The sequence below is a fragment of the Alosa sapidissima genome, chromosome 9 (assembly GCF_018492685.1).
Source record: "Alosa sapidissima isolate fAloSap1 chromosome 9, fAloSap1.pri, whole genome shotgun sequence".
Lineage (NCBI taxonomy): Eukaryota > Metazoa > Chordata > Actinopteri > Clupeiformes > Clupeidae > Alosa > Alosa sapidissima.
This window is the reverse complement of record NC_055965.1, coordinates 12,796,610-12,809,109: the sequence shown is the minus strand read 5'-3', so window position 1 is coordinate 12,809,109 and position 12,500 is coordinate 12,796,610. Positions and strand designations below refer to the sequence as shown.

The window sequence follows — 12,500 nt, the reverse complement described above, 5'->3', positions numbered from 1 at the left end:
CTGTGTGTTGACGGTTGGCTGTGTGTATGGCTTGACTAGGACTCTGTAAGAACATCAGATATTGTTTTGGCAGCATCAGGACAGTGACGAGCAATTTGTTGAATCTGACAGAAAGTGTATGGGACTAGAATCATGGACCTCACCTTGAAGACTCTTTTACGTCAGTCTGGCTCAATGATCTCCTCGAGGTCATCTACTGTATCACTCTGGAGAGTTTATTCATGTCTTTCTAGTGATGTTACATCACCTTTATATATTAGACAATGCATACTGTTACACTATATTGCTTCATGTTATATTGCTCTGGGTTGCAGATGCTTCAATGGGCTACCTATACACTACCTTGTGCAGAAAAAGTCCTTGAAATTGGAGATTGTGTTTCTGAAGACAATTACATAATAATAATAATAATAATAATAATATGTATATAGCGCCTTTCTCAGACTCAAGGTCATTTTACAAAGTCAAAACAAACAGAGCAAGACAACACAAAAACAAACAGACAGTCAAATAAAAAAAAAAATGGCATTGACATGAAAGTAGTCATGCTGTGTCAGATCTTATACGCTCCGTTTCTAACGGACATCCCTTTACCTGAGGTCCAGGACTGTGAAGAGAGTGTGTGTGTACACTTTACTGCATCTTCAGTCATGCCAATAAAGCTTACTGAGTTAGCACAATTAACAGGTTCATCTGTCAAAACCAATTCTCCAATCCTATGTCCTGACATGTTTTATAAACAGTTTTAAACCATTTCATTAAATTAAATGATTTTTGCCATTGCCGGAAATCACTGACAGGCCCGGTTAATTAACACTTTCACATCTTTTTGTCACCTGCTCAGACTGTACCCATATCGTTCCACAGTGACTTTGTTGCACAGCAACAGAATTTCACAAATTTAAGATTCTGATACAATCCTAGCCACATCCAGGATATTGCTAGGATGGTGCTGAGGGACAGTGTCCAGGATGTTGCTAGGGCAGTTTTAGATTCTTAAGTTGGTGAATTTTCACCAGAGAGGGATGAAACGGAGCAGTAATCAAGAATTTTTGATTTTCCCAGATACCATCACAATTATTTTGATCCATAAACTCATCTTTGAGTTTAAGATAATGCTTTCCGTTTCAAGTGAAAGAAGTAAGTAACACCCCCCCTAGCCTGACGTAGTCATACTCAATTCTAGTTGTGGGCGGGACTAAGTTCGGAATGGCACCCAGGCTACCCCCCCCCCCCCCAACCCCCATCCAAAAAATAACTTCCTCATTACAGGGAGACTACGCCGGGCACATAACTGAAGCGTTCTGTTCGTGTAGCGTCTGCTGCACTATGATCAATGAACTGTCTACACCAGACGTGATGGTGCTTACGTTAAAATAATAGAATAATAGTCTTCTAAAACTGTTTGTACGCGTCGCGAACAGAACGCTTCAGTTACGCGCCAGATGTAGCTTCCGTGTTACTTGTAAGATAAACAGACAAAAGAAAAACCCCTCAGATGACATACAGACGGCCTTGGTGCCAAGCAGCAGATTGGTGGTCAATGGGTCTTGTGACTTGTAACAGCTAACTGTGTTTTGGTGTTGACTGTGCATGTGCATTCCTGAGTGAGTGTGGAGTTGCAGGCTACTGGCCGGGGTGTGCCAGAGTTTGTGTGAGGTTTTTTTTTGTTAGTTTTGTTGATGCAGGGCTTCAACGCCTCACTGAGCTTTTATTTTGAAGTCTAATAAAACTCTAGGTTCTCAGCTATTTCCTGGTTTTGGTGTTTACCTTGGTAGTTGGTTAAAGGCCCATTCACACAGTTCAGTGTGAACGCTTTTATCGTTATGGTTATAGTTATCATCATCGTTATCGTTCTTGGTGTGAATAAGCCTTCAGAGTTCATGGATTATGTCGCCGTATGCCCCCTAGGCTTTAACTACGGCAGACGTAAATCAAAGGCCCAGACCCGTTTACGGCCGGCCCCTACCTACCTGAGGTCGTCGACGTTGGCGACGGTCTTGTTGAGGATGCCCTTCTCGCGGCGCAGCCTCTTGATCTCCATCTTAAGCAGGCGCAGGTCCTCCACGCGCTGGCTGTACTGCAGCTCGCCCTTGCTCAGGATGGACTGCTGGATCTTGATCTTCTCGTAGAGCAGCGCCAGCTCGTCGTTGCGCCGCACCAGCTGCGTGCCCAGGATGTCGCGCTCGCTGATCACCTACGGCGACGGAGGGAGGGAGAGAGAGAGAGATTAAAAATAGTTAATAATATTAAAAAAATAGTTAATAATAATAAGCAAATAGAAAGGAGAAAGACAGACAGACAGACAGACAGACAGACAGAGAGATATTTGTACTGCCTGTGTGGGTGCACAGGAAGTCACGCTGGCTGATCACCTAGGGCAAGGAGACGTTTGACATTTAAAGGCCCTTTACTGAACCACTGCATGGATCAGGGACTCCTAACAAGGCTCCTCTGTAGCCCACAACAACAACTACACCCACTCAGCAGCACCGAGTCCATCAACACATACATGTAACCTGGAAAACAATGTAGAGCCAATAGAATCAATTCGCCAAGAATCTTCACATTGTTGTAAGTCGCTTTGGATAAGTGTCTGCTGAATGAGAACATGAATGAGAATGGATTTATACACGGTCTATACACGATTTGTGTGGAAAAAAGGTTTTTAAACATTACCAGTAACTTAGAAAAAGGCGTATTGAACTAGGCCTAAACTAGATGTACCGCATAGCGGTACAAAATATGACCGCCGCTCAGTCCTGTACATCCGTTCCGCGAAAATAAATCACACTTCAATTTGTCTCCATATTTTACTCCATCCCCCACTCTTGAAACTTTTGTGTATGCTTGTTTGGCATGCCTGAGTGTGTGTGTGCGGCTGCACAGAAAGTAGCCTACTGGTGCTGAAAAGGTGAATAGATTGTAGAATAGCCAAAGAAGATGTAGCATTGTTATAAAACTTTTAAAATCTCTAAACAATCACAAGTAGGGCAGTTCATCACAGTTCATCCATTGCAACTGGATTGATGAAAGGTCACTTACACCTGTAGGCTACATTGTATTTGGGAAAAGCAAAAGGTATCAGCATAATGTTATTTATTTTTTGTGTATTTATAAACAAAAACATCTCTGTCAGTTCCATGCCGTTTTCAACAGCTATCAAAAACAAAGGTCATTTTTGGATGGATGGATTTTTTGTGAATGTTTCTTCTTCTACATAAGATTTTAGTCATCTTTAGTTCATGTAATACTTTATTGTCAATGCACAAATTAAGTAACAGTAGTCTGAAACGTTATTGTTAATGCACAAATTAAGTAACAGTAGCCTAGTCTGAAACGAAATGCTGTTTTACATCTAACCAGTGGTGCAAATAACTGACATGTCCAAATGGGCCTTGATGAAATGCGTCGCTAGACTGTTCATACACATTTTAACGGGCCAAAGTTGAAGAGCTTTTGTCCGTTATTGTTCGTGCAAATATAGGCTGATTCATGTTCCCTTGCATTGTGTAACTGAGGTCCATGGCTAGTCTGGCTTTCATCAGACCAAGCTCAATCTTTTAAGAAATCAAAAAATAAATAGCGGGCAGATCAGGCTGGGTTCACCCAGCCTAGTCCATAGGCACCCGATATTGTTTAATTTTCCGATTGAGATATACACGCTCTGGCTATTCTAAATGCAAAAATGCACCAGGGAGTTATGACAAAACGGTAACTAACAAACTAGATCCTAATAGAAAGCTGTTAGCTTCCCTAAGCTACAGGTAGGATTATAAGGTAGGCCTATTTACAACATAAATTGTCAATAGGCTATGCTGGCGACACAAATAAAATCTCCTTTGGAAACCAATGGCTTACGCCTTACAGTATCAAGCGGACTTAAACTGCCATATCGTGGCGAAAATTTGTAATAACATTCAAGCAGCTCCATGAGTCAAGGAAAGCGCGAATGAAGTAGCCACTTCTAGATGGGACCCACTACACAGTAGCTTAAGGTGTGTTGCTAAAGCAGCCATAATGAAATGAAGGTGTCATTGTTTGGATACTTCACACACACGTGCTTTTTAATTTCACAAGACTACAACTACCAAGCTGTAATCAAAGCACATCGATTCCCCTCTCACACCATGCACGCACTTAAAACAAAATAAACAGGCGTCTCAGTCTCACGCATGTATAGGCAAAACTGTATCAGACCGGTGTAACGTTGGTAAATCTTCCATTGCACAGAATGATTTTGTAGCACGTGCAATAAATGACAGTCGAAAGATACAAACAGTGCTGCTATCAATTTGCTTGGTATAACCGCATTTATAGTTTTCTACAAATGCAATCAATCAAATGCCTCCATCACTCTAACGCTAACGGTAACATTACCTAGGTCCTTATTGATATTACAAGATTAACGTACCTGCAGTAAAAACCAAGCATGTCCGATAAAGATCCTCAGATTTATTTCGTCTTCAAGAAGAAATGGGAATTACACTTCATGTGAACATCGTCCTATCCTTATTAGATGTCCGCTGCGGTAAATTACAGTCCTTGTAGGAAGCGTCCATTGTTTTTTCCAACCCACTTTTAACTTCCAACAAAATTACGTCTCACTGCAACGATGCGCCATCTAGTGGACAAACGACTACTTATCGCCAATACTGAAAATGCAGCCATGATGATGATGAATATTTATTTTGGCTTTCTTTTAATCCTACTGAATTTGTAATTATGTATCGGCCGTTCTAATACCGATAGTATGTGGTTGCCTGTGTGTGTGCATGTGTATATGTGTGCACCGCCATTTACAGGCCAATGAGTGTACAGTCACTAAATGTACACATAACCTAATTTTTTTAGACCCCCCCATGGATGAAATTCTACGAAACTTGGCATACCCCCAGAGAATGCCAGGTCAATCATACACATACAATTTGGTGCAGTTCTGAACATCTTAACTGAAGATAGGGGCAATTAAAGCAGAATAATATTGCATTTTCATTTTTTACCGGGGGGTGGGGGTGCAAATCACAAATGAGTGATTATGAGCCAGGTTGATGTGGGACCTTGAGACCAACATACCATAAAAGATTCTTCATCCTCAGTGCCACGGTTCAGGTAGTTATTTAGGAAAAACTGTTTTTTTTTTTTGCGGTTCGGGGGGCCCAGCCCAGGGGGTGGGGGGGTGGGTGGCTGGTGGTGGTCCCCGGGGACGAAATGAAATTTTTCCGTAAAAGTCTAGTGGGGCTACATACCCACCAAATTTCATGTACCCCGGTGGTTCGGTGTCCCGGGTATCAATGACCAAAAATTCAGGGAGTAGATGACGGGAAAAAGTCTTGAATTATGTGCATGTGTGCGTGTACAAATTTATGTTTATGTGTGTGGGTGTGTGTGTGTGTGTGTATGTGCGTGCTTGTGTGTTTGCCTGTGTATGTGTGTTTGTGCATGTGCATGCATGCGTACATATGTCTACTGTGTGAGTATGTGTCATACGTATGATTACTGTAAATGTATGTGTGTGCGTGTGTATCTGTTTATGCACATGTGTGCACATGGAATGGGTTAACATGACCCCTGGAGGCAAACATACGGAAAAAAATTGGTCATCCTAGGCCCTACAGTTCTCAAGATATTCACAGAGAACTGTGTCTGCCCTACCCTCCTTTCGGGGGGTCCAGTCCAGCGGGGGGGGCTACAGATCAAAACGAAGAATGACGGTTCCATGCTATCCATGTTTTGTGTACCCCGGTCTTTCAGTGTCCCGGGAATCCTTGTTGGTGTACGTCACTAAATGTACACATAAATTATTTTATTGCAAGGCCCCCCAGGAACGAAAGTACACAAAACTTGGCATGCATTCGGAGGGTGTCATAATGATCCTACACTTTTAATTTCGTGCAGTTTTGACCTTGTCAGCCAGAGATATTGTGATGAAAACACCTAATTTTTTGCTTTATAATTTTTAACTAGGTGGCGCTATACATGAAATAAGTGGTAATGGGATGGGTTGACATGCCCCCTTAAGACCAACATACATAAAAAAGGTGGACCTCCTAGGCCCTACGGTTCTCGAGATATTCACAGAAAACTGTCTCCGGCCACCTACAGGCCAGTTGGTGTATAGTAACATAAATTAATTTATTGTGTGGCCCCCCATGAACGGAATTCCACAAAACTTGGCGTGCATACAGAGGGTGTCATAATGATCCTACAATTCCAATTTTGTGCAGTTTTAACTATGTTAGGTCACAGATACCTTCAATTACAACACCTCATTTTTACTTTTTTGTGTTTAACTAGGTGGCGCTATACATGAAATGAGTGGTTATGGAATGGGTTGACATGGCCCCTTGAGATCAACATACAAAAAAAAATGGTCCTCCTAAACCCTACGGTTTTCGAGATATTCACAGAGAACTGTGTCTGCCCTACCCTCCTTTCGGGGGGTCCAGTCCAGCGGGGGGGCTACAGATCAAAACGAAAAACGATGGTTCCATGCTATCCATGTGGGGTTACATGCCCACCAAGTTTCGTGTACCCCGGTCTTTCAGTGTCCCGGGAATCATTGACGGAAATTTGGGCATGCGAAAAAGAAAAAAAAAAAAAAAGAAAAAAATCTGACCGCAGCGAAGCGGCGCGGCGGCCTTATTATGACCGCCGCGCCGCTTCGCTGCGCGGCGGTCATAATAAGGCCTTAAAACATATTGACGGACATATTACAGTTTTTCCCGATCGTTTTGATACCTGTGTCAACTCTGAAATCACACTCTCAAAACAGTTAACACCCGTGTCTGAACAAAAGCACTCTTCTGGTAGGCCTATCAGAAAAAAAACTGTGACAAAATGTACTGAATAAAAAAATAATTTATTCATTCCTCCCAAGATGTAACTGCCATTGACTTGTAAGACATACAGTAAATACCTAGCAAGATGCAGTAAATTTCATTGAACTACAACTACATTTTTCATCGAAATAGACCTACAGTAAACACCTTTTGTACTGTTTTCTCCACCAAATAGGCAATACCGTACTTTGTCTAAATGTGCATTACTGTAGATCCATACTTGCAAATAGCAACACAGAACAGACATCTCTTATGTATAATGAATGATTGCTGATTGAAGAATTGTGCAAAGGAGTTTCACACAGGTGTATCAGAGATTCAGACTTATGCAAGGAATCTATACCACCTCTGAAAAGATGTTTTCCTTTTGTTTAGCATGGGAAAACCAATAGAGTTTGGGGCTTTTTAATGACACCTGTGTTGCAACTGTTTTGCAAAAGGGTGTGAGAAATGTGTGAACCCAATGAAAATGTGTGAACACATTCGCAAGAGATGACTTCTGCTGTGCAAAGAAAGTAGTCATGAAGACCAAGTGGGTTCTAGTTTACTTACTGTAAGCAGGTAAAAGCAATCGAGAAAAACTGTAAAGTGATATGATTTTAGTCATAAGACCCCAGCATCGAATCGAATCAAATTGCATTGCTGCAAATTTTGACATATAGAAAAAAGAATTGTTGGCTTAAAGAAGTGATGAAACTTGTGGTTTACACCCTTATGTGCACAGCTCTGTGAGTGCTTCACTCCGAAGATTAACACTGTGTTTGTTAAAAGTAAACTCGAGTCGACTAAATAATACAACCAGCGAGGGGAGGGGGGGGAGAGAGAGAGAGAGAGAGAGAGAGAGAGAGAGAGAGAGAGAGAGAAAAGAGAGAGAGAGAGAGAGAGAGAGAGAGAGAGAGAGAGATATGTGAGCCTGAAGTTTGGCTACAAGGGGAGGGAGAGACTGAGACAGAGGGAAAAGTTACTCAATAATACACAACAAGAGAGTGAAAGAAATAGACAGCAACAGTCAGTCAGTCAGACAGGGAGAGAGAGAGAGAGAGATTTAAGATAATATCACTATTATTGAAACTCTTATATATGTTATTATGACCGCCGCGCAGCGAAGCGGCGGTCATATAGGTTTAGTCAGATTTTTTTTTTTTTCTTTTTTTTTTTTTTTTTTTTTTTCTTTTTTTTTTTTCTTTTTCGCATGCCCAAATTTCCGTCAATGATTCCCGGGACACTGAAAGACCGGGGTACACAAAACTTGGTGGGCATGTACCCCCACATGGATAGCATGGAACCGTCATTCTTCGTTTTGATCTGTAGCCCCCCCGCTGGACTGGACCCCCCGAAAGGAGGGTAGGGCAGACACAGTTCTCTGTGAATATCTTGAGAACTGTAGGGCCTAGGATGACCAATTTTTTCCGTATGTTTGCCTCCAGGGGTCATGTTAACCCATTCCATGTGCACACATGTGCATAAACAGATACACACGCACACACATACATTTACAGTAATCATACGTATGACACATACTCACACAGTAGACATATGTACGCATGCATGCACATGCACAAACACACATACGCAGGCAAACACACAAGCACGCACATACACACACACACACACACCCACACACATAAACATAAATTTGTACACGCACACATGCACACAATTCAAGAATTTTTCCCGTCATCTACTCCCTGAATTTTTGGTCATTGATACCCGGGACACCGAACCACCGGGGTACATGAAATTTGGTGGGTATGTAGCCCCACTAGACTTTTACGGAAAAATTTAATTTTGTCCCCGGGTTCAGTAGGATTAAAAGAAAGCCAAAATAAATATTCATCATCATCATCATGGCTGCATTTTCAGTATTGGCGAGAAGTAGTCGTTTGTCCACTAGATGGCGCATCGTTGCAGTGAGACGTAATTTTGTTGGACGTTAAATGTGGGTTGGAAAAAAACAATGGACGCTTCATACAAGGACTGTAATTTACCGCAGCTAACATCTAATAAGGATAGGACGATGTTCACATGAAGTGTAATTCCCATTTCTTCTTGAAGCCGAAATAAATCTCAGGATGTTTATCGGACATGCTTGGTTTTTACTGCAGGTACGTTAATCTTGTAATATCAATAAGGACCTAGGTAATGTTACCGTTAGCGTTGGTTGAGTGATGGAGGCATTTGATTTATTGCATTTGTAGAAAACTATAAATGCGGTTATACCAAGCAAATGTATAGCAGCACTGTTTGTATCTTTCGACTGTCATTAATTGCACGTGCTACAAAATCATTCTGTGCAATGGAAGATTTACCAACGTTACACCGGTCTGATACAGTTTTGCCTATACATGCGTGAGACTGAGACGCCTGTTTATTTTGTTTTAAGTGCGTGCATGGTGTGAGAGGGAAATCGATGTGCTTTGATTACAGCTTGGTAGTTGTAGTCTTGTGAAATTAAAAAGCACGTGTGTGTGAAGTATCCAAACAATGACACCTTCATTTCATTATGGCTGCTTTAGCAAAACACCTTAAGCTACTGTGTAGTGGGTCCCATTTAGAAGTGGCTACTTCATTCGCGCTTTCCTTGACTCATGGAGCTGCTTGAATGTTATTACAATTTTTCGCCACGATATGACAGTTTAAGTCCGCTTGATACTGTAAGGCGTAAGCCATTGGTTTCCAAAGGAGATTTTATTTGTGTCGCCAGCATAGCCTATTGGCAATTTATGTTGTAAATAGGCCTACCTTATAATCCTACCTGTAGCTTAGGGAAGCTAGCTTTCTATTAGGATCTAGTTTGTTATTTACCGTTTTGTCATAACTCCCTGATGCATTTTTGCATTTAGAATAACCAGAGCGTGTATATCTCAATCGGAAAATTAAACAATATCGGGTGCCTATGGACTAGGCTGGGTGAACCCAGCCTGATCTGCCCGCTATTTATTTTTTGATTTCTTAAAAGATTGAGCTTGGTCTGATGAAAGCCAGACTAGCCATGGACCTCAGTTAAACAATGCAAGGGAACATGAATCAGCCTATATTTTCACTAACAATAACGGACAAAAGCTCTTCAACTTTGGCCCGTTAAAGTGTGTATGAACAGTCTAGCGACGCATTTCATCAAGGCCCATTTGGACATGTCAGTTATTTGCACCACTGGTTAGATGTAAAACAGCATTTCGTTTCAGACTAGGCTACTGTTACTTAATTTGTGCATTAACAATAACGTTTCAGACTAGGCCTACTGTTACTTAATTTGTGCATTGACAATAAAGTATTACATGAACTAAAGATGACTAAAATCTTATGTAGAAGAAGAAACATTCACAAAAAATCCATCCATCCAAAAATGACCTTTGTTTTTGATAGCTGCTGAAAACGGCATGGAACTGACAGAGATGTTTTTGTTTAAAATAAATAAATAAATAAATAAATAAATAAATAAATAAATAAATAAATAAATAAATAACATTATGCTGATACCTTTTGCTTTTCCCAAATACAATGTAGCCTACAGGTGTAAGTGACCTTTCATCAATCCAGTTGCAATGGATGAACTGTGATGAACTGCCCTACTTGTGATTGTTTAGAGATTTTAAAGGTTTTATAACAATGCTACATCTTCTTTGGCTATTCTACAATCTATTCACCTTTTCAGCACCAGTAGGCTACTTTCTGTGCAGCCGCACACACACACTCAGGCATGCCAAACAAGCATACACAAAAGTTTCAAGAGTGGGGGATGGAGTAAAATATGGAGACAAATTGAAGTGTGATTTATTTTCGCGGAACGGCTGTACAGGACTGAGCGGCGGTCATATTTTGTACCGCTATGCGGTACATCTAGTTACTATTATTATAGTAATTACATTATTACTGCTGTTTATTTTACTGTTAATGCTTCACTTTAAATGTTAATGCTTTGGCAATATTGAATTGAATTGAAATGGAGCGAGAGAGAGAGAAATACTTTTTGACTTCAAAAGAAACCAAGTAGCAATAAAAACAGCCCATATTAAAACCTTACCCCACCCCTCACCCCACCCCCAGCACCCACCTACAGGAAACCCAAATGAAAAAAAACAGTAACCCAAAAAAAAAAAAAAAAAAAAAATTATGCAAACATTATACAGTTTTTTTCTGATTGCTTAAGCACATTTTTTGTAACTATGTTTTTTTTTTTGCAAAACTCTACACACAAATAGGAAAACCTTTCACCCAATTAGCAAAACATTGTAGTTCTCTTGCAAAAGCTAACACACCTTGCTTACAGTAACTCTTCACACCTTCGTAAAAATGGTGTTTTCGTATCAAACATTAAACACAAGCCATCACAATAATAAGCACACAATGTGCCAACTACACACTTTTGGTATAAATAAAAAACACATCTGGCTTTTGCTTTCTCTGTGCACATGGTAGACTATGTATTGCCTGTAAAGGGCTATTTCTTTCTCTTCTTACCCTTCCTCTTCCCCCTCCTCGTCCTCCTCTTACTCCTCCTTATCCTCTTCCTCTAACTTCACCTCCTTGTCCTTGTCATCCTCTCCCTCTCACTTCTTCACCTCTGCATCCTCTTCCTCCTCCTCTTCCTCCTACTTCTTCACCTCCACGTCCTATTCTTCAGCCTCCTCTAATTCTTCCTTTTCTCACTCTTCCTGCTCCCTCCATTGTACCCATTGTACATTATCTGTGGCTTATTTATAGTGCTTAGGCTGATTGTAAAGTGAACTAATTATCTAAAACTAATTATCTTTTCACATGACAAAGTGTGCCAGAGAGTTAGCAAAATAGTGTAAATAATAGCCATACATGTGTATAGATTTGCCAAGAGTGTGTTGATCATTTGGAAATTGAGAGTAAAACAGTGAGTTGTGTTTACAGTCCCGCAAAAAGAGTGCTGTGCAGTGGATTGTGCCTACAGTTGTGCAAAGTGTGTGTTACAAAATTGCAAACTGAGTGCAAAGCAGTGTTTGTGCTTTTAGTTTTGCGAACTCAGTGAGTGGTTTTGCTATAAGTATTATTAGTTTTAGAAATTGTGCTATAAGAATCACGGTAGTGTTTAAGCATTCAGAAAAAACTGTAATAAAACCACAACAACAAACTTAAACAATAATTCCCCTCCCTCATCCAGTGCACAAAAAAACCCTCAGCCCCCCTATGGTTCATTGAAAGACTCAAGATCACCAATTAACTGATAATAATAAGAGAGAGAGAGAGAGAGAGAGAGAGAGAGAGAGAGAGAGAGAGAGAGAGATATTTGGGCTTTTTATATAGGGCAAAGACAGGTTAACGCCTCAAGACACACTGGCATAGAGACTTAGAGAAAATGAGGAGAGGAAAAAGAACTTAATGATTATATACAAAAGAAACTAAATCAGACAGCTACAGACACACAGAAAGAAAGAGAGGCTCGGGCTTCCTCTGTAAAAGTTGGGAGAAGCAGGTTAGTGCCTAGAGATACACTATGATTTCCATGACATTTGATATTTTGATTCTTTCTTTAGTCTACTCCCCCCTTTCCTTTCCTTGACCTGCACGTAAACTTGCCAACTTCGAATCCCTGAATGATGTAACTGTGAAGACACTTCAAAGCTGATTGCAGTCACCGTTAATTTACATCAATAAACCATCAACAAATAAAGATGAAAAAGAGAAATT

At 40.6% G+C, this 12,500-nt stretch overlaps 1 protein-coding gene across 1 annotated transcript in view; it reads right to left on the bottom strand.

Annotated features, from left to right (window-relative positions):
- Positions 1–1,969: 1,969 nt before the first annotated feature.
- The window catches only part of LOC121717965 (cilia- and flagella-associated protein 58-like), a 43,392-nt gene continuing 32,861 nt past the window's right edge, over positions 1,970–12,500 (bottom strand). The window contains exon 4 of the mRNA XM_042102690.1: positions 1,970–2,197. Coding sequence (XP_041958624.1) covers positions 1,970–2,197 — 228 coding nt within the window. The remainder of the gene's footprint in view (positions 2,198–12,500) is intronic.